Here is a 26,855-nt window from a genome sequence, read left to right on the forward strand (position 1 = left end):
CTTACTGCTTCTATGATTCTGCCAGAACTTGCTAGTATGTATGAATTTGCCACCTCAAGTAAAGTGTCACCGAAGAGACATTTTCAGGTGGGTCACCAATTTTCATCCAATCTATTCTGTACCCATTCAATTTATCAGCTTCCATTTGATTGTGTTCCGAATTCACTCCAATAATCCAGTTTCAATGTCATTTTTTCCCTTGTTTTACTAAAGAGCTGGAGACAGGTCTCTGACTCTAAAATAAATAGTGCCAGAGAAGACTATGAATTAATGTATATTTCTTCTCCACTGCATCTCAGAGGAAAATATTAAATAATCTTAATGATGATTAATAATCCTGCAAAGTAGCCTATAACTTTAGTAACTAATTGTAAATCAATTGTAAATTACAATTGACACATTAGTTACTAAAGTTACTTTGCAGGATTATTAATCATCAAGATTATTTTGAAAATAGCTTATATCACAAGCTCTTAACGTGTCGCTTACCGTACTTATTATTATTATACTCTGGAAAAGAGTGACTGCAAAAATCATATTTTAGATTTTAGCTTTTACTGGAGGCAGTTTAAAGCACTAGTCAGGAATATTCCCCATGAGAAGTAAACTGCTACCAAAGGGAGACGCATAAAGTCGCGCAACTCGTAGTCGGTATAGTCACGATACCAAAAAATACTTTTTATTTACCAACGTTTCGACAAGCTAGTTGCCTTCTTCAGGGTATAACACTTTTAGAGGTTGGGACACAAAGGTCCAATAATTAAGGAGTGTCCTCACTCCTCACTATCTGGCCGACACCCAGATTGTTGTCAACATAATTATTGTCAACAAGTCATCTTTCTGTGCAATTCCCCCCAATCCCTCATCCAGACTTTTTTTTTTTTTTTTCAAATGTGTGTGACTCTATAAGGAGACACCTGTCATGTAACTGTTATCATATTACTGACAGTAATCCCACAGTAATGTAATATAGTCAAAAAATACAAGAGAGAAATGTTACAATATACTGTAGTGTCATTACTGTATAATGTCAGTATTGTGTAATGTGTATATATATATTACATATTTATGACATAATGACTATAGCTCTGGTCTGGCCTTAGGAGAAGTCCTTATGGCTATATGGACCAGAACTAGGCCTACATACTGACATTAAAACATATAGGCTAATGACAAAATTGGTGAACAAATTTAAGACTAACTATTTTGAACTAATAATAATAAACTACCTGTAGTTTTCAGTGTATATTTATGATGATAAAGAGTTGTTGCCATTGCCATAGAGTTGGGTTGTTGGCATTGCAGATGTTTATTGCAAGAGCGGAACTGTTTGTGTATGACAGAATGCTGGACCATGAAGCAGAAGTCTCTAGAGATAGAAGATGGGTGCTATAGTATACACCAGAATGCTGCGTGCAGTAGGCTATACTTAACATCAGAAAGAGTACACATATGTTACCAACGAGAACCTGTATGATGGAATGCCAAGGGTGAGACAGAAATATAAAAAACAAACAAAACAGGAGAATGAGACACTATAGCAGGACACTGCCAAAGACACCTGCCAGCAAAGTAGTGCTGTGTTCCATTCACCTCCACTAATAGGTTTGATTGATTGATTGAAATATGTATTAACAGTTTGCAGTTTACAGTGCATTTCAAGCACAACTCAATACAAAGACTGTTAACTGTGACTGAGTGGACGACCCAATAAAGCATTACACTTGTTTACAAGAGGGTCCACCATGTTCAAATCATCAAAACATTTAGAGACATACAAATAGACACTTCTATATAGCCAAAAAGAACAGAACAGGAATTCATCATAAAGGTTCTCTCCCCTGCATCCAGCTTACTCATTGATGTGCTATCAAAACCAAGTGCTTTTTAGCTTGTCGATCAGTATGGAGTGGTTTACACAATATCAAAATCCTTTTGGAGGTCCAGCTTGACCATGCCCCAATATTTGCCACTAGCATCCAACAGTCTTTGTATTGAGTTTGTCACCTTGAAATGTACTGTAATGTAGGCTACTGTAATTCGTTTTTGATGTGGTCGCTCAAAGCGGAGGCATTATGTTTCAGTGGAGTGGGACTCAAATGAACTTGTATTGAATTAACCTTTTTTGGGGTGAACATTGATGTCTGCTGTCTGGTGATGAGGGAGACTGTTCTGAACTCTGACAAAAAAAAATGACGTCATGTTTTGGGTGAGAATACGCCCCCTGCTGCAGAACGCAGATATGCACCGTCCGCCCCCCCCCTCCCCTCTCCCCCTCCCCCCTCTGATCAACAACCAGCCTGATGATATGCTGCTAGCTAAAGCTGCACGGAGAAGCAAAATGGCCGACAGTAAACTAACCGATCCTACAGCGTTTGACAGTCATCAAGAGGTTATGCACGTTTCGTTTACAGCTTGAGAACTTACATTCGCGCAAAAAAGGACATTTGCCTTCCCACGTCTTTTTCTATTAATTAACATTTCGCCTTTCGGTGATGTCATTTCTTATTCAATTTAGCCTTGAACGCCTCGAAGAACTAGCTCGCGGAGCTAGCTGCTAGCTTGCTAGCCTGCTAGCGTTGTGGGTCTGCAAGAATTTTTTTTTTTCTGCACAGAAGCACTTTATGTTTGTGATTCCTGAGGTGAGTTTGTTTGTTGTTTCTGTACTTTTGCAGCACTCTCCTGTGTTCTCCGGTTCAAATGGATGTATGAGGCTACTGCTTTTGTCGTGTTTTTTTTTTTTTTTTTTGAAAGACTTCAACGTTAGCCTCTTCGCTTTTTTAGCCTCGAGATGAGATGCACACAGCAGACGTCACTGAAGTTCATCCTCGTTTCAGTTGGTGATCATTTATATATTATTAAGTTATAGTCGCGTGAGCCCTTTTTGTTTCATAAGAACATTACGTATTTTCAACCGGAGGGGGTGGGCTGAGGAAGAACGACGCATCGACACACATTTTTTACCTCCTTTTTTTAGTTAAAATAAATACGTCATTTTTGTGTCGAGCAAAGGGGGCTCGCGCGTACTACTGTAACATTACATATTATGATAAGCCTATTGAGTTCAAATGCACGAGCTACTACTGTCCATAGCCAAACAGGCAGGCTTGGCGGTGTGTTGCTTTGCTCCATATAAACAACATTAGAGTTGACAGCTATCTATAGCAAGCTGAACACGATGTGAACATTATTGCAGCCTAGTGCGCCATCAGCGAGATCGTGGGAATCAATCGGGGGGGGGGATTGTGTTGAGTGTGTTGGCGAGCCAGCAGCGCGGGGGGACCGTCGGGTCGGATCGGTGCTGGCGATCTGATCTGACCGTCCTGTGGGCCACGCCACACCGCCGAGCCCGACTTGACACCAGCTGCTGTTAGCACTCAGCTAACGTTAGCCCCCTTCTATGGTGGTCAGCAGCAGGTCAACAACCCGCCTGGCTAGCTAGCTCCTGCCCGGGCTTGCAGCCTCGCTCCCCGCGCTAGAGTTGATGTTGTCGCTCCCCGACAAGAACGGATCTACAACTTGCCCACCGTCCATCCATGACCTTGTAGATCTGTTTCTTGTCGTTGAGCCGAACCTGTTGTACTATATCTACGAGGGTTATTTTCTTGTTGACTCTGTGACCCTGAATGTGGCTGGAAGCAATTAACTGATCGAAGTATTTATTAACAGTTTGCATAATTACAGTACATTTCAAGCACAACTCGATACAAAAACTGTGAGTGGACGAAAAAAGCACTACACTTGTTTACAAGAGAGTCCACCTTGTTAAATTCATCAAAACACTTGGAGAACTTACAGAACAGGAATTAATCTTGTCGCTCGCCGACAAGAACGGATCTACAAGCCCACCATGACCTTGTAGATCTGTTTCGTTGTGCGAACCTGTTGTACTATTATCTACGAGGGCTATTTTATTTGTATTTTCTTTTTTTGTGACAGTGCCCGTGAATGTGTCATGGAAGCAATTAACTGTATGCGTTGCTTAAATAATTTCTTCGTATTTACGGCAACTAGTATCCAAAGGGTGTCGCTATCTGCTGAAATGTTGAAATGGTGTGTTGGTGCACAATGCACATTAGAGGATTACTACTAGAGTAACGCTAGCCCACATTAGCTCTCGACCCGAGACAGTGCAGGCAGCTTTGCTCATTATGTGCAGCTTATAGCTAGCTGCAAGGGAGGCTCTGCTTAATTACAGCCAACTAAAGTGTAGTGGAAGCCTTGACAGATTTCTCAAATGAAGAATGCACTGCAAAAGGACATAGTTTAGCCACCTGCCTTTTATGCATCCCACAACAGAACCAGGGCCTGGTTGTTTTAATACCAGGCCTTGCGTGCCTTGATTTGTGCATTTTGCATGTTCAGGTCATGGTGCTTTAGTTTGCACAGTGTAAAGTCTCCTCCAACCACTCACTAGAGCTTAGAGACCAGTCCCCCCACTGACTGCATCCACACAATCCCTCATTCTGTCCCTTCTAATATGAATTTATCTGAGCCAGATATTCGCCAGCCTAGTATAAAAGCATATTATGTAAAAGAGATTTTTTTTTATAACCTCAATGTAACTTCCTGGGTAAATATTGGGGTATATTTATACTTTTTATAGTACATTATACATCTATAACCACCTCCGGTGTTAGTTGTTGGTTGTAACTGCAATCGTTTGCTGTGCGATGAATTATGCAACGAGCAGAGCTAGGCTACCGTGGACTGCTGGCAAGCCTCCCCTTGTCTCTGGTTAACATTACAGTTCTTTACAACATTAACTAATTGTGTAGAGAAGATGTAAGGCTGGATGATCTTACCGAAAAAGTCTGGAAAACGGACGATAACGCCATCGCAAAATGTCTAAACACATCCAGTAGCAGCATACATACATATCATGTATGTATGCACACTAAACCAGCTGAAAAGGTTCAGCTTCTTACTGTCACCAGTGTATGAAGCCAGCAGCGACGACAAATATCATGAAGAAAACGTCAGTATTTTCACCCTTAAAGTTACCTATGCCCCGGAGAGATGCCACTCTGCAGCAGTGGACAGCAGTTGATGTGGGCCACTAACTACACATGGATACAAATTACAATGTTATGAACAAAGTTGTGGGGTTTTATGCTGCTGGATTCATACATAGATGACGGATTTACACTTGTGTGCTTACTTGTTACTTGCATTGCTGTAGGTTGTTAAAGGACTGTCTCTGTCTCTCACTCTCTTTCTCACTCGCATTGTTTTTAAATGATTCTCCTAAATGTTTTCCCAGACGGGAGAATCAGGAAAGGGAACAGCAGTTAATGGAAGACAAGAAAAAGAAGAAAGAGGATAAAAAGAAAAGGGAAGCCTCTCAGAAGGTAAATAAGTTCTCGAATGCTAGCAAAATACATACAATGTTCTGTGATCTCTTGCAGTTCTGATAGAAACCAGTTGACCTGATAAGTCTAGGCTAGAGGTTCCCAACCGCCCTAGTGAAAATACCAAGGATTCGTCAGCGGACGCGTCTGTGACGGCTTTGAGTCCCTGTTACTTCCGTGTTGCGTAGCATAACGGTGACGTCACTGTCCAATCCTTGGTATCTTTACCGTTTATGTGTGCTCAAGCGAGCAGCAACAAGCGGTAGGCTATTGTGTCCGTCGTTCACGCTAATGAAACAAAACGCTACACAGTTAAGGTACAGGATTACGATGTCAACAGTCGAGTATCGGAAGATTATGTTACCCAGGTAAAGTAATGCGTCACTCTGCATGTTTAAGTTTTCCACATAGGACATAAGCCTAACCTTTTTTTTAAATCATACTATCATTGTTGATATAACGCCATTTAGGTCAATAAAATCTACAAGCTCATAGCACGGCACCGAGTGCTGCGCTACGAGCTTGTAGATCTGAAACCGTGAAAATGTAGTGCAAATCATTGAATATATATATACCGTTCATATATTCTTTCAGAGTGAACGTTTTTAACTCGACTCTTTGCTTCTGGGGGGTCCCTGGAACAACATATTTTCAGATTGGGGTCGGCGGCCAAATACATATGATTTTGGGTGTCCTTGACATGATATAGTTTGAGCACAACTGACATTAGAAACATAGGGTTTTTCAGAAAACTGTCATGATTTAGAAGACATTTGTAGAATAAAGCTCAGATCTAAATGGGTTAAGGGCCAGTCAACTGTCTTCCGTGAGGTAGGTTTAGGTACGCTGACGTGTGGCGTCTACGAACCCCGACCACCAATTCCCCCACTAACCCTAACCCCCCCCCCACACACACACACAACCCGTGCCAGTCCAAACATTTTATGAACAGTCAGCCGGTCCGTGACAATAGAAAGGTTGGGAACCTCTGGTCTCTAGGCTAACAAACACTTTGTATAGCTGTATGTATACCGGTACCCACATTTCTTTGAACTCATTTGTTTCTCTTTTGGGGTGCTGATTTATCTCCTTAGCAGCTATTGTTGGCATGTGCTCTGCGTGTTGAAGTTCTGTACCAACTACTAGCACTTACACAACTTTAGGCTAATTTAATACAAAAGTTTACACATCAGCCTATATATTATACTGTATATACATATATATATATATATCTTGCATCTCAGTATGAAAATTGTTAATGTTCAATTTTAAAGGTAGGGTAAGTGATATTTCTTGGTTAAACAGTTTCTTTTATGGAACTTGTAGTGGAAGTGTTTTTTTTTCTTCTTTTTTTTCTCTTTCCAATAACTGGTGTCTCCCTGTCTATATGGATTTGCATATCATATTGTGCACTAATTGACATTTGTCATTTCTATAATTCCAGGTGCCAGAACAGAAAATCAAAGGTAACTTTCTTTCTCTTCTTACCTTTCTTTTCCCCCCTGTTTTAGAACTAACATTTTAGACTGGAAGGTAACGCCTTAATTGCCCGGGGTTATTTAATCCATTAAATTATAGCGCCCAGTCGATTTTATAAACACTTATAAGCACTTTTACCTGACGGACCGGATGTTGTTCCGTATGTGCCTGTAAAGCAGCTATAGATGGATGGAACACAGGATATTTTTTTAAATAATTAGACGGGATGATTTAGATTAGAGTTATTAACGTTCTAAGATTTTCGTTGTCGTCGGCTAAACGGGGGGGGGGGGGGGGGGGGGAGAGACATTTTCGATGCAAGAGTAAATATTGGTACCTGAGCTGGGCTTTGAAGCGGTTACAGCTTTGTTCAAGGGCACCTTGTCAGGAGGAGAAACACATAGGCAGCCACACACTCAGACATCCAAAACAAATCTGGGTTCTTACCCTGGATTAAAGAGTTTCTCAAATCATGGCACAGTGGGAAACAAAATGAAACTCATCCTCTACACAACTCCCAGGTCACAACGGTAACACAGCTCCATCATTTTGGTCATGTTTTTGTTCTGTCTGTCCCGTACACAGTGCCAGAATCAGCCAAGCCCTCCTCTACCCAGCCTCTCGCCACCCCGGGCTCAGCATCCCCCAGCCCTGGCCCTGCTCCCCCCTCGTCCCCCTCCTGTCCGGTCGTCGCTGCCCTTCCCGGTGGTGGGAACAATGCAAAGCAGCGGGCTGCTGTGGCCACCCGACAGCCCTCCTCCTCCTCTGGAAGCCAGACCTCGCAGCAGCAGCAACGCTACATGCCCAGGGAGGTGCCCCCAAGATTCCGCTGCCAGCAGGACCACAAAGTGCTACTGAAGAGGGGCCAGCCACCGCTGTCCTCCATGTTGCTGGGTGGAGGTGGAGGTGGAGGTGGAGGAGGAGGGGGTGGTGGTGGGAGTGGAGGCCGTGGAGCCACCCCACCTCTCTCCTCCTCCCAGGGAGGAGAGAACCCCAGTGCAACCACAGCTGGAGCCACAGGTGCGTTGATTTTTATTTATTTATTGTTTTATCCCATGATTTTGTAACTCATTTTTCACCCCTGTGTCAATCATCTGTGATCCTGGGCTCTACACACCCTCCACCAAACTAGTCCCCATATATGGGGGACAAGGGGAGAGCAACGGACTTGAACTCATGCTTCCTTCATGCCTGAGTGTCCAAGTTGCTCCTTTACACCTGACAGGGGGGAGTTTCCCTGGTTGGACGTCGTAGCGCGTGGAAGGAACACGTTATTCCAACCAGTTCCTTTCCGCTCCATCAGGCGTTTGATTGATTGATTGATTGACTGAAACCTTTATTTCAGGGGAATCCAATTGAGACCAGGGTCTCTTTTTCAATGGCGCCCTGTATACAAGCAAGAACATTTATACAGCAATGACTTTACATACATGACATGGACACACAGTACAACAATAATACACAAGCACATACACAAAGAAACAGAACCTTATAACCAAATATTACAAAAAGCAGGTGCATATGCCTTCCTCTAGTGTGAGGTCAGTTAAGAGTCTTTTAAAAGTAGTAAATAAAACAAGGACATTCAACTTCAATTTGTTTTCCATAAATGTGGAGCATGCACCCTGAAGGCAGTATGACGATGATGGTGCAGAGTAGAAACATTTGCTCACAGAATGTATTCGTCCAGAGTTTTTATTTGTGTGTGTGCTATTGTTACCATTCGTAGTAAAATAAAATCACACCCATGTGAAGTGATGGGTGCTAATATATTAAAGTATAAATCGTGTTGATTAGGCGATGTGATGTAAAACAAATGTAGCGCGACTGTCTGTCGTCGTTCAAATCTTTGCTGAGAGAAATATGAATGTGTTCTCCTGTCCTGTTACTGTCATCGGAGAGGAGGACAAATGCTTTCTGTTTTTAAACCAGATCTGTACTGGGAATCTTAGACTCGCAATCAAAGTGTAATGAAGTCGAAGTCCAGATCAAGGAAAAGGTTTAAAAGTGTTGAGAACACAATCACGGATTTATTACAAGAGCGCTCCTGGAGAATGACACGACACCAAAGTATCATGACATGAGTTCCCAAAATAAAAACACACAAGACACTCCTTTAACACATGGCCTTATATGGCTGTTGTTCCACTCTGCTAGAATTCACTAAGGTTTTTTACTGCGAGAAGAAGGTGAAAGAGCATTTACCCTATACTACCTCTGTCAGCAGTTATCTTACATGGACTAAAATGTCATTTTCCCATTACAGATCCCAACCTGGACTCATCGTCTCCTTCGCCCCCAAACTCATCCTCATCATCGTCATGCGTCGCTGCTCTGTCGTCTTCTTCTACTACTACTTCAACTTATGCAAATTCCACATGGGGGGCGGGCTCTGGCAGCCAGCCCCCCTCTCAGGGCTGGGAGAAGGTGATCGTGGACGGGACCGACCTGGAGGAGTGGCCCAGCATCCTGGGCGGGGCCAAAGCGGGTTCTGAGGGGTTGGTAGGGGGAGGGGGCCGGGAGCAGGATGGCGGCCCCGCCCCCCACAACAACAACAGCAGCAGCAGTGCCTCGTGGAGTGAGAGAACCATCCAGCAGAAGGGAGGAGGAGGAGGAGGAGGAGGAGGAGGGAACATGGACAGTCCCTCGCCACCTCGCTCCTCTCCTCCTTCCTCCTCCTCCTCGCTCAATGAATGTGTCCAGTCGGGCGGCGGCGTGTGGGCCTCCTCCTCCTCCTCCTCGTCTCAGGCGGAGGCCGGAGGAGGAGGAGCAGCCGGAGCGTTCTACAATTCCAAAGTCTCCCATCTTCTTCCCGGGCTTCCGGAGAGCCCGGTGAGCGGTGGTGGTGGTGGTGGTGGTGGTGGTGGCGGCGGGGGGGTCCCCGGTACCAACTTTAACCCCAACACCAACCCCTCGGCCTGGCCCGCCCTGGTCACGCAGGACGGGACCACCGAGGGCCTCCCTCTCCCTCCCCAACACTCGTCCATCATCACTTCATCTTCCTCATTCTCTGCCAGCAACGCCCTCGGCCTTGCCACGACTCTCCCTCTGTCGTCTTCTGTGAACCAGGCTGGCCTCCATCAGCAGCACCTAGAGAGGGTTGGAGGAGGAGGAGATAACTGGGCGGGCCTCGGGCCTGACGTGGGATCAGGAGGAGGAGGAACAATGGGAGCAGGAGGACTGGGACCAAATCAAGTAGGTGGAGATGGGATGGACTCTGGAGGAGGAGGTTCTTCGCCATCGTCGTCTGCTACAGCCTCTTCTTCCTCTTGGAGAGCCATGCCACCGACCTCCTCCTCAGACCTCAATTCAGGTGCCTCCTCGCAGACTGACGGTTGGGGTGGTGGTGGTGGTGGCGGGGCAGCACAGGGGCAGGAGGGTGGTGTTTGGGGCTTCGGGGGTAGCCAGGGGGGGGAGAAGGCAGGGTCAATGGGGGACAAAGGGTGGGGCAGAGGGAACGACGGTAGCTCAAATACCCCAGCGGTATCTCAGGGAGCTTGGGAAGGAGGAGGCGGTGCGGAGCCAGGGTGGAGCGGGGTGGCGGTTGGTGCTGCAACAGGAGGTTCTGGTGGAGGAGGAGGTTCTAGTGGAGGAGGAGGTTCTAGTAACCCAGCAATAGGAAGCAGTGGAGCGGGGAGCAGCAGCAACAGCAGCAGTAGTGGAGGTAGCGGTGCGGGGGTCGAGGGAGGAGGCAACGTCTCCCAGGACTCTGGCTCTCCCACGTTCGCTGCTGCATCTTCAAGAGCTTGGGACAATCAGAAAGGAGGGGGGGCGGACAGCGGGGATGTAGGAGGAGGAGGCGGGGGGGATTGGGGGGGTGGAGCGGGAGGTAGACAGGGAGGTAGAGGACCGGCGCCTCCTGGTGGTGGCGGAGGAGGCTCCGTGGCGGCGGGGGGGAGTGGCGTCGGGAGTAGCGGGCCTCACAATCAGAAGCACGAGCAGTCCTCCGGGCGCCATCACTCCAACCCCAGCACCAATCCCACCAATCCGACGCCCAACGCTGAAGTGGCCTTACAGAGCATGCTCAGCCGGTCGGACCTGGACCCCCGGGTCCTCTCCAACGCCGGCTGGGGCCAGACCCAGATCAGACAGAACGTGGCCTGGGACCTGGACACCAAAACGAAAGGAGGAGGAGGAGGAGGAGGGGGAGCGGGGAACAGGAACGAGAGAGGCGCTCCGTCCTCCGCTTCGTCCACGTTCTCGTCCTCGTCGTCCTCCAACACTTCGACCACTAGCCGCGGCAGTGCCGGCTACGCGTCTAACAACGCCGGTCCAATGACTACTGACCCGTCTCCCGGTGGCGGCGCCCACAACAACGCCGGCGGGAACTCTGGTTCAATGAGGGACTCGTCGCAGCAGCAGCCGGCTCGCAGCCCGCAGATGGCAGGCGGAGGTGGAATGAGGAAGCCTGGATCTCCTCCCGTGGCTGAGTCGGAGGGCGGCGGCCAGGGAAAGGTAGCCGGAGGCTGGGGAGAGCGTCCTCCGCCGCCAGAGCAGAGCAAGGGCAAAGGCTGGGGGGGCGAGGAGAAGGAATGGGGAGATCACCGAGGAGGAGGAGGAGGAGGTGGTGGGGGGCCAGCCGCTGGAGGAGGAGGAGGAGGAGGAGGAGGAGGAGGAAACTGGAGGGAATTCGGAGAACAGGGTAGTGGTTGGGGAGGAGGTGGCCCGCCACCACCAGAAGATAAAGGGACAGGGGGATGGAAGGAGATGGGACCCGGGAGAGGAGAGGCAGGAGGCTGGGCAGCACAGAGGGGAGGAGGAGGAGGAGGAGGAGGAGGAGGAGGAGGTGGTGGTGGTGGTGGTGGAGGAGGAGGAGGAGGAGGAGGAGGAGGAGGAGGAGGAGACTGGGGACAAAGGGACTCCAAGCCTGGAGGAGGAGGAGGAGGGGGGTGGGGAGGAGATGGGAGAGGCCGAGGTGGAAGTAACTCTGATGAGGGCGGTTCCTCCTGGGGTAACCTGGACGAGGGAGGCGCTCCTCAGAGAGGAGGTGGAGGCTGGGGTGGAGGAGGAGGAGACGCGGGCGGAGGAGGAGGAGGAGGCAAGCCTCCCCAGGATTGGGGGGGCGGAGTCAAACCCCACAACGCAGCAGCAGCAGCACACATACCAAACAGCCAAGCGGCACCAATGAAAGCCCCAAATCAACAGCAGCAGCACCAATCACAAGGCCAGCAGCAGCAGCCCCCCCCACCGGGAGGATGGAGCGGTCGCTCCGGTATCGGTGGTGGTGGTGGTGGTCCACCATCCAAGAATCAGAACCAAAGTCCAGGTTGGACCCCCGGCCCGGCCCCTCAGCCCTCCGGTGGCGGTGGGGGAGGTAGCGGTAGCGGTGGCGGCGGGGAGCCGTCCCTGGAGCCCAGCGGCTGGGAGGAGCCCTCCCCTCAGTCCATCAGCCGCAAGATGGAGATCGACGACGGCACGTCGGCCTGGGGCGACCCCACGCGCTACAACAGCAAGAACGTCAACCTGTGGGACAAGAAGGGGAACAACGCCCCTCCTCCGGGTCACGGCGGCGGGGGTCCGCAGGGTCCCCCTCCCCAACCACCGCCGCCATCCATACAGCAGCAACAGCAGCCACCGAGAAGGCAGCAGGGCATGCCCCCCAACAGGGACCCCAACCCTGGCAACGCCGGCATGGGTAAGATACCATCTATCTGTGGTTCATAGATTATGTTCACTCTACCATTCTGTAGCATGAATTCCCTGGCAGATTAGACCTACAAAAAGGCTTCTAAATCAAGTTGTCTGGAAAAACCTCATGTTTCTATTCTATAAGTCAGTGGTTCTCAAACATTTCCATGTCAAGGACCCCCCCAAAAATATCTGTAATTGGCTGCCGCCCCACCCCCCCCCCCCATCTGAAAACCTTGTTCCAGGGACCCCCCCCAGAAGCAAAGATTTGAGTTAAAAATGTATTTTCAAATAATAGCAGATCTACAGGCTCGTAGCACGTGCCACGCGCTAGCCTGTAGATCTGCTATTTTTCAATAGCTAGAGTATAACGATGCTTAAAACACCAAAAAGGGGTTCTCTGCCCAGAATGGGTTTAAAGACCTTTTCAAAACTCTGAAGGCCTCCTTAAAGCCAATTAGTAACCTCGACTGAATAATGTGCAATCTTGTGCCACGTTACGCATTGAAACTCTCAGTGGCGTCCATGACTTCAGGTCCAGGTATGTGGGGAGGAGGAGGAGGAGGAGGAGGAGGAGGAGGAGGAGGAGGACAATCTGTGGACAACGGTGCGGCTCCCTGGAGTCAGACGTCTGATCCTCCATCTGGCTGGGGAGACCCGGATGAACCCGGGAAGGCCTCCGGCTGGGGGAATCCCTCGACTAACCTCAACAAGTCTGGTAAGAATAGAGGGGGACGGTCAGGGTAGAGCTATGATAAGGAAAGTGGACACAAAGGACTGTATTTTGCGTGTCTTAAGTACCAGGTCTTATTACTTAACTTAAGACCTGGAGGTGTGGTCAATGCTCTTTGGCCACTCAGAATAAGCCAAATGGCATTGATCACGCCTCCAGGTCTTAAGTTAAGTAATAAGACCTGGTTCTTAAGACACGCAAAATACAGCCCAAAGGGTCATGCATTACAGTGATGTAATGTAATGAGTCCCAGGATGCAGCGATGGTCTTCTAGAGGAGTCCCAGGGACATTTTATGAGTCCCACTTCAAAGACGTTAAGAGTCATATTTTGCCATTTATTTTACCAATTGCAGCATTTAACTCCCATTTCATTTGATATGGTTATAATGTGGTCGTATTCATGTAGAAAACACCTACCATCAGCTCCCAGTACTACTCCTAGGCTTGAGTTGGCGTTGCCCACTACCCGGCATCGAACCCTTGACCTTGCGGTGGAAAGGCGAGTGCTATACGGACACAAACCCAGTTAATGTAACTCTCTGCTTCTCCCCCTCACCAGGCTCCAAGGGTCCGATGGAGGGCTGGGGAGGGAAGGGCGAGGCGTCTGTGGCGGCCTCGCGCCACGCCAGCTGGGACGAGGAGGACGACGGTGGCGGTGGCGTCTGGAACAGCACCAGCTCCCAGGGAAGCAACTCCTCCTACAACTCTGGAGGCTGGGGCCCCGGGGGGCCCCACGGGGGGAAGAGAGGGAACATCAAGGTATGCTATGATGAATAAAACTAGGACTAACTAGAACTGCACTCTGTCGATTGCGTACTTGCTTGTTGCACACTAGTAGGCCATGTATGGCCTACTAGTGCGCAAGCAGAGCGCGCAAGTACTTTTCGACCGCTACAAACTGTCAAATCTCAGTAATGACTACTTGTGCCTGATACGGCAGTGGTGCCAGATTACATACATGTATACACAGGAGCATTACCTTTAATCCTCCCACTAACACTAAAACATATCGTCATTACGTCACCATCGAAAACCAATTACACTCTGGCATTGGGTCCTTTAATCCACATCTTTTTTTACGTCATCATTGAGAGCTAGTTATACATATACACACCATGTAATCTGGCACCACTGCCGTGTCGGGCACAATTTGCTGGGACGGTGCATACGCGTCAAAAGTGGCGGGACGGCTGGGTCAGTGCATACGAGTCCCGGCCGAAACTAGTACTTGCGCGCTCTGCTTGCGCAAGTAATTGTGTCAACAAATACAAACTAGATTAAAATGTTAGGAAGGGACTAGTGGACAAGAGAGTGTAGTAAAGTAATTTTACACTTGCATGCTGAAAATAGCAGATCTATAAGCTCGTTGGTGTAAAAGCCATCATTTTATATATGGGGTAAAATGTGGTGTGATTAATGTTTTTTTTTTTTTTTTCACTTAATTTTTATTGAAGGAAGAACAGGCAGACAAAAACTCAACTAACAAGACAATACGGGAAAGAAAAAGACAGAAAGTAAAAGAAAAAAGGCTGCATTTTCCATATTACAATAAACATTCAATGAAATTCTATTGCAATATCGCTAGGCTGAGAGAAGAGATTCCACTTTTCCCATTTTTTATAGAATTTATCCTCTTGTAGTCTCAGTATGAATGTTAGTTTTTCCATAGAATACAGTTCCTCAATAATGTCCATCCATTGATCTTTCGTTGGTGGGTCCTGTTGGTACCAGCGTCGTGTGATTGCTTTTTTACTTGATGCTAAGAGGATCTTGATTAAATACTTATCATGTGTTAGAAACTCTTCAGGGATATTTCCCAACAGTAGAAAAGAAACAGACAGAGGTATCTCAAAACACAGAATGGTCGTGATTAATGTTTTTAACTTGTGGTGTGTTTGTTACAGGGCGGAGCAGGGGACAACTGGATGGGCCCAATGTCACGTCAGTTCTCAAACATGGGTCTCCTGGTAAGATTGAGTATTAAATATCTGCATTATGTACATTTAATATTTATACATTATTTCTTTGTGTTAAATGAAATCGAATAAAGTGAAATGCTCTCAAATACAAACTTCATGTCTTAGGTTTTCCAACTTGATTGATTATATTTTATTTAATTTTTCTTTTTACAAAATATCCAACTGGTTTTCTAGGGCTTTCTGGCACCAGTCTAATCTATATCTGAAACTATCCACGATGGCTGTTCAGTAAACGTTTTCTTTTGTCAGTTAATAACTAATGCAAAATGTTCATAGGGTGACGACCCGAGTATTGACAAGAAGATGGAAGGGGATAAGCGAGGAATGAATGACTACAATGGAGATATGCGGAGAGGAGGGAATAGAGGAGGAGGCTACCGCATGCCTGGTTCCAAAGAGATGGGACCTGGTGACATGGGGCCCTACGGGGACAAGGTATGTGACCTTTGTCCTTAGAGGAGGGAATTACCCAGGGGGCAAACCACCCTTTTATTTAGGAACCTGCATTTGTCATAACATACATATGACCCCATAGGATCACAACCTATATGGACAACTCGGTCAATTTTGTTCAAAGTCCAATATTAGCCCCTGATAGAGCGCCGCAGTCCCCGCCCCCTTTCAGAAAAGCGAGTGGCCCAGGAAGTGAAAGCCCCATGCATTCTGCCATCGGCACTTTTAATATAATTTATTTAAAGACGGTTACGCCGCGGACAAAGCCAATTCGGATCGTGACGAATCATGACAATGAACACAATATTTTGGGACGATCAAATCATTAGAAAGAAGAAAAGAAAGTCAGGAGACAACACTATTTGTTTTATTTTTCGTCTTATAAATTATTTGATCGGCCCAAAATATTGTGTTCATTGTCGTGATTCGTCACGATCTGAATTTGCTTTGTCCGCGGCGTAACCGTCTTTAAATAAATTATATTAAAAGTGCCGATGGCAGAATGCATGGGGCTTTCACTTCCTGGGCCACTTGCTTTTCTGAAAGGGGGCGGGACTGCGGCGCTCTATACCCCTATTAGTTATACTTGGGGGTGAATAGGACAGAGATATTTCCCCAAAACTTCTCAGGTTGATCAATGATATGAATACAAACTTTTTTTGTATTGCAAGTTACGCTAAAACATTCCAGGCGACTAAAATGTGACTGAAACTAAATGGAAACAATTGAAGAGACTATGACTAAAAAAAAAAGAATTAAAATTGTGCTGCCAAAAAAACACTACTTGACATGGACATGATGGCTTTAACCTATTTTGGGAGGGTACCCCTTTTGGTCTTAGCATTACGTTATGCTTTAGCTATTGAAAAATTGAAGAGCGACTGACATAGAAACAATAGCTTTTTCAGAAAACTGTCAGGATGTAGAAGACATTTTTAGAATCTGATCTCAGTCCAAAATGGATTAATTCACCTCCATGTCGTCCCTCTGATCCTCCAGATGGGCAGCCATGGTGTGTTTGGGGGCAGCGGTGGAGGGATGCCTCCTCCCCCTCCCCGAGGGATGCACCAGCCTGGCATGAACCATCCCATGAACCCGGCCCACAGTGCCCACAGTGCCCAGGGGGGCCTACGTGCTCAAGTGCCTCATCCGTTCCTGTCCACTCAGGTCAGTCTGTTCTCTCTCTCTCTCTCTCTCTCTCTCTCTCTCTCTCTGCAGTCTTGGGTTTATAGGAAGGAATCTTGTTGTTTTTGTATTTCGTTTGGAAGGACCTTTTAATACACTTGGGCATTTCCTCAGCATTTGGGCTGCATGATACGCAGACAGAAATCCCTTTTTTTTATACTGGCAACTAAACTGTTTGTTCTACATTTTTCAATATTGATTTATGCCCAAGATTGACGTGACCTCTGCACAACCGATATGTGCTTAAAGGGCGACTTCGCCCATTTTCATCCCATCTTCATATTATTGGTCCTCACTACTGCTCATGATAAAATGAGGGGTGTGAGCCCCTCCTATGCCCAGCTTTGTCTGTTTGTGTGAGCGCAAACACGACGAATCGAATGGCTGATCATCCCATACTAGGGATGATTTGATTGGTCGAGTAAAGTAACATATTGAGGAATAATAAAAAAGTGGTGACACCTCAATTTGTAAAATGAAGACGCACTACTAATGACAATAACATGACGGCTGTGTTCGTTCTGAACCAATGCGTGTTGTAGCAAAAATAGCCAATCCCAGTTTTGATTGGGATTGGGATTTTAATTGGGATCCTGAAAAGTCATTTTAACTAAAATACAAATATATTGGACATAAATAATACAATAACATTATTTGTAATACTACTCAGCAAGCTACTAATTTAGACTAAGTATTTAAAGCGGCTCATGTTTGCATGTTTGCAATTGTAAACAGCTGAAATCAATAACATATCAGTATTCTGATTAATCTGAGTGAATCTTAAGTGAAGGTGGGCGCCGCATGTCGCCCGCGGGCCGCCATTTGCCCATGTACAGTATGCTATAATAGAAGCCATTGCTTGCGCGTTATAATAATACAATAAACATGTCAAACAAACTAATATCATTCACGGATGGGCTGGACTCTAATGAACTGTCCACTGCCTTGCCCTCCAGTCCTAATGAGACACAGACCGACCCAATAGGAAAAGAAGGGTACCATTTTAATCGTGAGTATTTAGTGAGGACCAATTATATGATTAAAATTTAAATCAATCACCCAATCGGTGTGCCATGTTGCAGGTGCCGGGTCCAATGCTGAAGCAGATGCCCTCGCCTAGTGGCAGTGTGGGTGGAGTGGGGGGTGGTGTAGGAGGAGGAGGAGGAGGAGGAGGAGGCCCGTTCCCTCCCCAGCTGTCTCCTCAGCAGCTAGCAATGCTCAGTAACATTTACCCTCAAGTCCAGCAGTTCCATCTGGTGAGAGATTCTACTAAATGTCTTACTGTATGTTTCTGTGTCAGTGGCGTTGCTCAACAATTTCATGTCAAGGACCCCCAGAATTATCTGCATTTGGGGTCCCAGAGATAGAAATGCCATTAAATGGGAGACCGTCCGCAGCCTAATTTAGGTCAAACCAGCGGTCCTTAAAATTAAACTGGTTGAGAATTGCTGCTAGAGCCGTAAAAGTCTTCTCTTTATGGGGGTCCGCGGGCCAATGGGTTTCAATTTGGGTGTCCTTGATATGAAAAGGTTTGAGAACTACTGCTATGCAGTACTCGCATCCTATGTCTGAGCGTTACGGCCACGCTACACCAGGCTTTTCAGCGCGCGTTCACGCGAATACGCTTCACACACACGCTTTTAGGTCCAGTCCTATTTTAACTCATTCTGGACGGAAACCCGTTTTGGTGTTTTAACTAAGCATTATGTTATACTTTAGCTATTGAAAAATAGCAGATCTCTACAAGTCAATCTGTAGGTCTGCTATTTTTGAAAAGTCGTGAAAATGCTGCACAGATCGTTGAATATATATATATTCTTTCAGAGCGAAGGTTTTATTTTTATTTCGACGTCAGGCCTAAATGCCTAAGTGCGCAGGGCTCTCGCACAACAAGCCTGGTGCAGCTCTGCCGTTAAGCTACTGTACAGTGGTACAGTATATCCTTTTACAGTATCTCTCCCTCCCCCCCCCTCCATCCAACCCTCAGGCCTGTCAGCTGCTCCTACAGCAGCAGCAGCAGCAGCAGCAACAGCAGCAACAGCAGCAGCTACTGCAGAACCAGAGGAAGTTCCCCCAGCCTCAGCCTCTGAGGCAGCAGCCGGATCCACAGCAGGTTAGCACACTTTGTTCTTAGCGTTAGTGTTGTTTTCGGGGGCCTTTCTGTGTGGAGTTTGCATGTTCTCCCCGTGTCCCCTAGGGTAGGTAGTGGTACCCTCACAAAAAACATGCAGTAATCCTGGTCTCTAAACTGCCTCCCCCCCCTGGCCAGCCGGGGCGCCTGATGGAGGGGAAAGGAACTGGTTGGAATAACGTGTTCCTTCCACGCGCTATACGTCCAACCAGGGAAACTCCCCCCTGTCAGGTGTAAAGGAGCAACTTGAACACTTATGCATGAAGGAAGCATGAGTTAAGTCCGTTTGCTCTCCCCAGGTTGGTGGAGGGTGTGTAGAGCCCAGGATCCCATTAGATAATTGACACAGGGGTGAAAAATGGGTTACAAAATCGTGGGATAAAAATGTTCGTCGACTACATTTTTTCACTGACAAAAACTAAGCTACAGTGACTATTCAACAATTTTGTCAACGAATACAAACTAGACTAAAATGTCAGGAAGGGACTAGTGGACAAGAGATCCAGTATAAATCATTTTAACACTTTGTTACATGACCATGCCCGGTCATGCCGATCTACAAGCTCACAACGCTTCGCATCGCGGCGTGTTGTGAGCTTGTAGATCTTGCTATTTTCAGCATGTGTAAAAATTAGTCATTATGGACTGCATCAATGCCCGACAAAATACAATTTTGTCGACTAAATCACCTGTAGATTTAGTCGACTAAAACTAGACTAAACACTAAAACATTCCAGCTGACTAAAATGTGACTAAAACGAAATGAAAACTATTCAAGAGACTGACTGAAACTAAAACCAAAATGTGCCGGCCAAAAACCACTGGTTCTTGGAGGAGGGGAGGATGTGGCAAGTGGCAACTTGCTCAAGGGCACTGCGTGTATAGAGCGCCGCAGTCCCGCCTCCTTTCATGACGACAACAGGCCCAGGAAATGATTCCTAATGCATTTTTCCCATAGACATTTCAAAAGGTATTTATTTAAAGACGTTTACGCCGCGGACAAAGCCAACTCGAGTCGTGACAAATCATGACAACAAACACAATATTTTGGACCAAACAAATAATTACAAAGAAGAAAAACAACAAAGTGTTGTAACCTGCCGTTTTTTCTTCTTTCTAATTATTTGTTCGGCCCAAAAAATTGTTTGTTGTCATGATTTGTCACGACAAGAGTTGGCTTTGTCTGCGGCGTAAACGTCTTTAAATAAATACTTTTTTAAATGAGGAAAATGAACGGAGAATTATTTCCTGGGTCCTGGTAGGGGGCGGGACTGCGACGCTCTATACGTAGTTGGTGATGCTCTTGATGCAGCGTTTGTGTCAGGAATGATGCCGTGATGGTCAATGTCATTGTAGACTGGTCTCTTTTTAAATGCTTTTATTTTATTTTTTAAATTGGAAAATATTTCTTAATGCTTCTTAACGTAGCCTATATAGGTTTATGCTAAGGGTGTGCCCTGCTATTTGAGCAAACTGTGCTGCCACTATGAGTTTACTTAAGTTATTTATCATTGTTTTTATTGCAACATTTAGCTCAGTATTGTGATCCCTTTCCACTTATACACTTATACTTATTCACTTGTACCAACAGATGTAAAAATATAGATCTGATGTGGTTAAGTGATGTAGAGCGACTGAGATTAATTTTCGAACAAAAGATATTTGCATTAGCAGAATTTATAGAGAAAGCTTGGGACATACGAGACAAAGAGAACTTATGTGATGTATTTTATTTTATGATAATGCTTATTTCTGTTTTTGTTTTGATCAAATACTTTATGATGTGTAATTTATATTTATTATTATGTTTATTTATGTTGTTGGTGTCTTATAATCCCGTAAGGGATGGGTCTTAACGTCAAGACACGAAAATAAAAATTCATTCATTCATTCATTCATTCATTCATTGTACCACATGTGTCAGCATAAGTTGTAAATGAGCCATCTGACTGAGACAAAAGGTCTACGTTTACTGTGCCATATTTGTGATTTTTTTTAGTATAAAGGTCTCACTCTTGGCCTACTCTAATGTATTCCCCTCCCCACCCTCCTCAGCTGGCCAGAATCATGGCCATCCTCCAGCAGCAGAGGCAGCAGCAGCAGCAGGGTGGAGGAGGAGGAGGAGGACACCCAGGGCCAGCTGGAGGGATGGGTTCCAAGCTGTCTCCCTCTCACCTGGGAGGAGGAGGAGGTCCACCCCCCAAACAGGCCATGGTGGAGCCCCTTCCTCACCACCTGTCAGACCTCCACGCCAAAACACAGGGCATGTACTCGGGTGAGTCCGTCGTGGGGGCGAGTTGACCCATTTTGGGGGGTGCCGGGAACCCCCTTTTGGTGTTTTTAACCATTGTTATACTTTAGCAATAATCAGGGGTGCTCGCACCTTTTTGACTTGAGATCTTTTTTCTTCATTTCATTTCATAATTTTTATTGAAGGAAGAACAGACACAAACAAAGACTCAACTAACAAGACAATACGGGAAAGAAAAAGGACAAAAAGTAAAAGAAAAAAGGCTGCATTTTTCATATTACAATAAACATTCAATGAAATTCTATTGCAATATCGCTAGGCTGAGAGAAGAGATTCCACTTTTCCCATTTTTTTATAGAATTTATCCTCTTGTAGTCTCAGTATGAATGTTAGTTTTTCCATAGAATACAGTTCCTCAATAATGTCCATCCATTGATCTTTTTGAGATCTACTTTTAAAATGACCAGCTCAACAAGATCTACCCACCAAAAAAAAGAAAAATAGCCCCATTGCTGAAAATGTGTAATAAACATTTAACATCTTGAAAACAATGCATCAATATAAATATTTTTGGCATCTTGCCACTTAAATGAAGGTGTCTTGACCTTAATTCAAGTGGCAGATGTGATTTGTGTTTACAAATATATTTTTTTTTAATATTTTTTAGCAGCATGACATGTGTTCTACATGCACAGCCTTGGTGATCTACTGGTAGATCGTGATCCACCTTTTGGGCACCCCGGTCTCAGTTATTCATGCCACACGCCTGGACTACTGTAACGCGCTCTATGCTGGCCTAAACCAAGCATCCACTGCTCAGCTTCAGTTAGTCCAAAATGCAGCGGCACGCCTTCTAACTGGAACGCGCAGGCGGGACCAAATCACACCTGTTCTGGCGTCACTACACTGGCTCCCTGTGCCTTTCAGAATTTACTTTTAAATCTTATTATTTGTCTTTAATGAATGAATGAATTTATTTATATAGCACATTTCAAGACATAGTCACAAAGTGCTTTACATAACAGGGTTAAAACAACAACAACGTAGTCACAGCTACAACAAGATATCAATAAATGGACAACATAAAAGCATACACACAAGAGTGTGAAAACAAGAGTATGAAACAAGAGTATGAAAGGAAATGAAGAGAAAGGTGGGTTTTTAGAAGGGATTTAAAACATGACACAGATTTAGCAAGTCTTAAATTAGCCTTTGAAAAATAGTAAAAGCAGGCCCGTGTTGACGGTCTGTACGGTACTGTGTTCCTCCTCCCTCAGGTCTGGCCCCCGGTAGCAACATGTCGGGCCTGGAGCTGGGTTCCATGGTGGGAGGAGGGATGAAGGACGCTGGAGGACAGCAGTCTCGTTTTAAATGGATGATGGAGGGACACTCCCCCGCACCGTCACCCCCCGACACCTCCAACCTTCACAAGAACGGTAGGGTCAGCCAATGGTCTGCCATGTACCATTTAGTAGGGTCAGCCAATGGTCTGCCATGTACCATTTAGTAGGGTCAGCCAATGGTCTGCCATGTACCATTTAGTAGGGTCAGCCATGTACCATTTAGTAGGGTCAGCCAATGGTCTGCCATGTACCATTTAGTAGGGTCAGCCATGTACCATTTAGTAGGGTCAGCCAATGGTCTGCCATGTACCGTTTTCCTCAATGCCAAGATCCACACCTGTTAAGGACACATGCTCAAAAGGACAATTAATAATAATGATAATGAGTTTTACTCGAGTAAGGAGACAAGACATACATGCCCTGTTCATGCATGGAAACCCCAGTCTGACTCCCAGAGTCACAATAGGGTGACAGCCTTTTATAGCTTTTACTCCCACAACAACCCAAACCCCCAACACATAGCCTCAAGACTTGAGCCAGTTCAACAAATGGGACAGTAAACATTGTAAAAACAAACGGCACCACAGGGGTGTGACAGATGAGATAATCTCAAGAGTGTAACTTTTTAGAGGAGAGACTCTTTCATAAAGGGGTATTATTAAATGTTGACATCTTCATTTCCACGACACACCTTTTTGTGAGAGTCCACAGCTTTACGACTGGCTGTAATTGTTTTCATTCATGGTTATCTGACGATCTGTTATTTCTCTCTAGGCCCTTTACCCAACCCTATAAAGGCCAGAGGAGGCTCTCCGTACTCCCAGTATGACCTGCTGGGAGGTGATGGTTTGGGGATGCCCCCTGGAGGCCCACAGGACAACTGGCACCGGACCCCTGGAAGCAAGATGGCCACTAAGCCCAGTGGCACGTCCAGCTGGCCCCCAGGTAACGGCTCTCACATTACCACCGTATTCACAGCTTCGGACATATATTGTACATAAACATTTTCCCATTAATGGCTTAGTTATTAACCCATTTTGACCTGGGATCAGATTCTAAAAATGTCTGTTTGAAAATGACAGTTTTCTGAAAAAGCTATGTTTCTATGTCAGTCGTTCTTCGATTTTCCAAAAATAGCAGACCTACAAGCTCGTAGCTATGAGCTTGTAGATCTGCTATTTTTCAATAGCTAAAGCATAACATAATGCTAACACCAAAAGGTGTTTCTGCCCAAAACGGGTTAAGGAATAAAAATCCCAATTCTTTCAACACTTTGTCCCATAAAGGATATTATCTTTAAAAACTATGTGCTGGAATTTTCTGTGCATCTGGATGAACCATAAACCCCATGAAAAGATCCATGGCATTTCCTCTAGTGCCTCCTCCTCCCTCACGCACAAGAATTCTTGCTCTGTTCAGATGTTTTCTCATAAATGAATGGGCAGATTGCAGGACGAAAACTAGGGGACTGCTATAGTTTGAGATAATGGACCAAAGTACAGATTTTCACTGGTCTAAATGCCCATTCCTGGTCTTTCATGGCCCAAGTCCGCTGCTGCGGAGTACTATCTTTATTAATAAAGACTCTTACTCGACTGGAAGTGCGAATTTAATTCATTTTCTTCATGGCCCAAGCCATTCATTTGTTCTTGTTCTTCCTCAGTAAAGCTATTTTGCAGCAATTCGACCATATTCTGTCTTGACCTGATTCACGCTAGTGCTGTCAGAACGAATTTCATAATATGAAAGAAATTCGAATATTAAAAAATATATATATATTCGAAAGCTAAAATTGCCATTCGAATGGAGCTTTTATCATTTATTAATTCTATTTAATATATTTATTTTGTTTTATGTTATTTTATCCGCTCACTAAATGTATTGAGTAACGAATCTACCGCTGTGAAATCTCCACGGCCGCTTCCACTGCATGTGAAAAGGTGCACGTCCGGTCACGTCGCAGAAGAGGTCAATGATTGGCTAACGTAGGGCCAGATTTCAGGGTAAGCCAATCAGAGACAGTCTACAGGGTGGGCGGGCTTACTGGCTGTAACTCTTTTAATCACAGACACACAAACCCTTGTAACACATGCATAGATACGTCTAGTATACTACACAGACAGAAATCGCCGGTAGAACGAAAATCATAATACAGTCTCATGACACAACTTTATTGCACATCTGTGCTTGCCTTTCATCCACGCTTCTATAGCCTTTTAAATCTCATTTCCCATCCACGGGCACAAGCAAAGTGGTATCAGCATCTTCCACCCGATCTGTGGTGTTGTTTCTGACGAGGGTAGCAACTAGTTAGCATGGGAGCTAACATTAGTTTAACGCCAAGGAGTCCTCCTTAATAACACTATGGTACACGGGAGGCGGCCTTTTTTCCGACAGCATTCTAGCCGACGGGGCAACGGTCCGCTCCGCAGCGGGGGGACAATGCTGCGTTTACACGGGCAGACACAGACGAATGCTAATATCATTTGGAGCAGCTACTGTACACGTCTGTTTGCATCAACATGTTGCTGGCTTCACAATGAATAATAGACTTTATCGTTGCGTCTGCCCGTGTGTAATGGTCAGGGTTTCAATGTCCACAGCAGGCAGACCTGTCAAAAACCTTGCACTTCCCAAAACGCACAAGACATGCCAGCCACGTGTATTATTATAGGCTAAATATGAGCTAAAATAAACAATGTAAATATTCGAATATATTCGAAAATTACAAATAATGAAGCAATGAAATTCGAATTGGATTATAGAGGTGAACTGACAGCCCTAATTCACGCAGTCTCCTTTGAACAGTTGCTGTTGAGATGTGCATGCTACTTGAAACTCTGAAACTATTGCAAACCGTTATGGTGATGTACTAGTGTTGCATTTCCATGTCCATCCTGAGGGTGAGGATTACATGTTTACATCCCATCTTAGGGGAGGTTCCTAGATTGCAGTAGAAAGTAGATCTCCTAGCTCATCAGCTGTCTGTTGTTGTTGTGATGACAGAGTTCCAGCCCGGTGTGCCGTGGAAGGGGATCCCCAGTGCTGGAGACCCTGAAACAGACCCCTACATGACCCCTGGCAGTGTTATGGGCTCCCCGGGACCCCCTAACCTCAACGACTCCTACATGACCCCTGGCAGTGTTATGGGGTCCCCGGGACCCCCCAATCTCAACGACTCCGACCACCAGTTACTGCGAGACAACACAGGTACTGTATTTGATGTATGATTTTACACTGACTGATTCAATTCAAACTTTATTCAAGACACTCACAGGGGGGTCCATAGGGCACATAAAACATAAAAACACAAATGTAAACAAACTATAAATAAACAAAGCATAAACAAACAGGGGGGACTTATCTCTGTACATACAGGCTAGAACGCCATTGGCTCCACAGCTTAGATGACAGTCTGACAGAGCTCTTAGCAGGGTTAGAAAGTGATGCTGTTCTCAGAGTCTGTTAACCTGCACATAAATCTATACATCAGGTTTTGTAGCACAGCAGGGCAAGTGGGTACATTTGCTGAGTTTTACTACAATGCGTTTTACTACAATGTGTTTTACTACAATGTCTTTGTAAGGTCGATTCTTATTGGCAGGTTGCTGTCTTTTTCGCTGTCGGGGCTTCTTTATAAAAATGTTAAAATCTTTGTTGTACATTTTGTCATCCTGCGGTTTAACCTTGATATTTTGTTTGTCTGATACGGGGTGTGCTTTAGAGAAAGAAATGCCCGCAAAATAGTCCGACAGAAAGCTGTCATGGTGGCCCTGTCAAACATCTCCAGGCAATACACTGTGTGAGGGCAATGCTTAGATCATTATTAACTCATCTATATCTATAAATCGGCAAGTCATTGTTAATTGGCAAACAACGCGTCCAAAGTACTAAAGTCACTGACGTTGTAGACGGTGCTAATACGATACTTTGTGAAGTGGCGTTGCTTTATGTGGTTATAATCTGCGTGGTGGTTGTCTGCAGGGCCAAACCCCTCCCTCAACACCTCGCTGCCTTCACCTGGTGCCTGGCCCTACAGTGCCTCAGACGGACCCCTTGGCAATGCACACAGCACAGGTAGCCTTTCTTGTACCTTCACATTTCTGCCTCTTTTCTCTCTCTTGCCGTTCCATCTCCTCCTCCTTTGCATTTCTTCATGTGTTCATGCTATCGTCGCCTTTTATAGTTCTTTTTTACTTGGAACACAAAGCTGTGCTTTTGCTGGAGCTAATATGAGTTGGCCATATGATATGATATGATATAGTACTTTATTGTCAGTTCACACTGAAATTTGTCTTGCGACCCAGCAGCCAAATATATG

The 26,855-nt window shown here is 45.6% G+C and overlaps 1 protein-coding gene across 1 annotated transcript in view; it reads left to right on the plus strand.

Annotated features, from left to right (window-relative positions):
• Positions 1–2,336: 2,336 nt before the first annotated feature.
• LOC308324417 (uncharacterized protein) overlaps positions 2,337–26,855 on the plus strand; it is a 30,343-nt gene continuing 5,824 nt past the window's right edge. The window contains exons 1-18 of the mRNA XM_080776463.1: positions 2,337–2,642; positions 5,264–5,351; positions 6,796–6,817; positions 7,416–7,850; positions 9,097–11,565; positions 11,656–12,465; positions 12,994–13,176; positions 13,752–13,951; positions 15,097–15,159; positions 15,448–15,606; positions 16,624–16,791; positions 17,892–18,065; positions 18,797–18,922; positions 20,996–21,215; positions 22,469–22,627; positions 23,309–23,479; positions 25,541–25,744; positions 26,519–26,611. Of these exons, the coding sequence (XP_080632589.1) occupies positions 5,295–5,351; positions 6,796–6,817; positions 7,416–7,850; positions 9,097–11,565; positions 11,656–12,465; positions 12,994–13,176; positions 13,752–13,951; positions 15,097–15,159; positions 15,448–15,606; positions 16,624–16,791; positions 17,892–18,065; positions 18,797–18,922; positions 20,996–21,215; positions 22,469–22,627; positions 23,309–23,479; positions 25,541–25,744; positions 26,519–26,611 (5,713 nt within the window). The 5' untranslated portion in view covers positions 2,337–2,642; positions 5,264–5,294. The remainder of the gene's footprint in view (positions 2,643–5,263; positions 5,352–6,795; positions 6,818–7,415; positions 7,851–9,096; positions 11,566–11,655; positions 12,466–12,993; positions 13,177–13,751; positions 13,952–15,096; positions 15,160–15,447; positions 15,607–16,623; positions 16,792–17,891; positions 18,066–18,796; positions 18,923–20,995; positions 21,216–22,468; positions 22,628–23,308; positions 23,480–25,540; positions 25,745–26,518; positions 26,612–26,855) is intronic.

Source organism: Protomyctophum bolini (assembly GCF_963924005.1).
Source record: "Protomyctophum bolini genome assembly, chromosome: 11".
Taxonomy (NCBI): Eukaryota; Metazoa; Chordata; class Actinopteri; order Myctophiformes; family Myctophidae; genus Protomyctophum; species Protomyctophum bolini.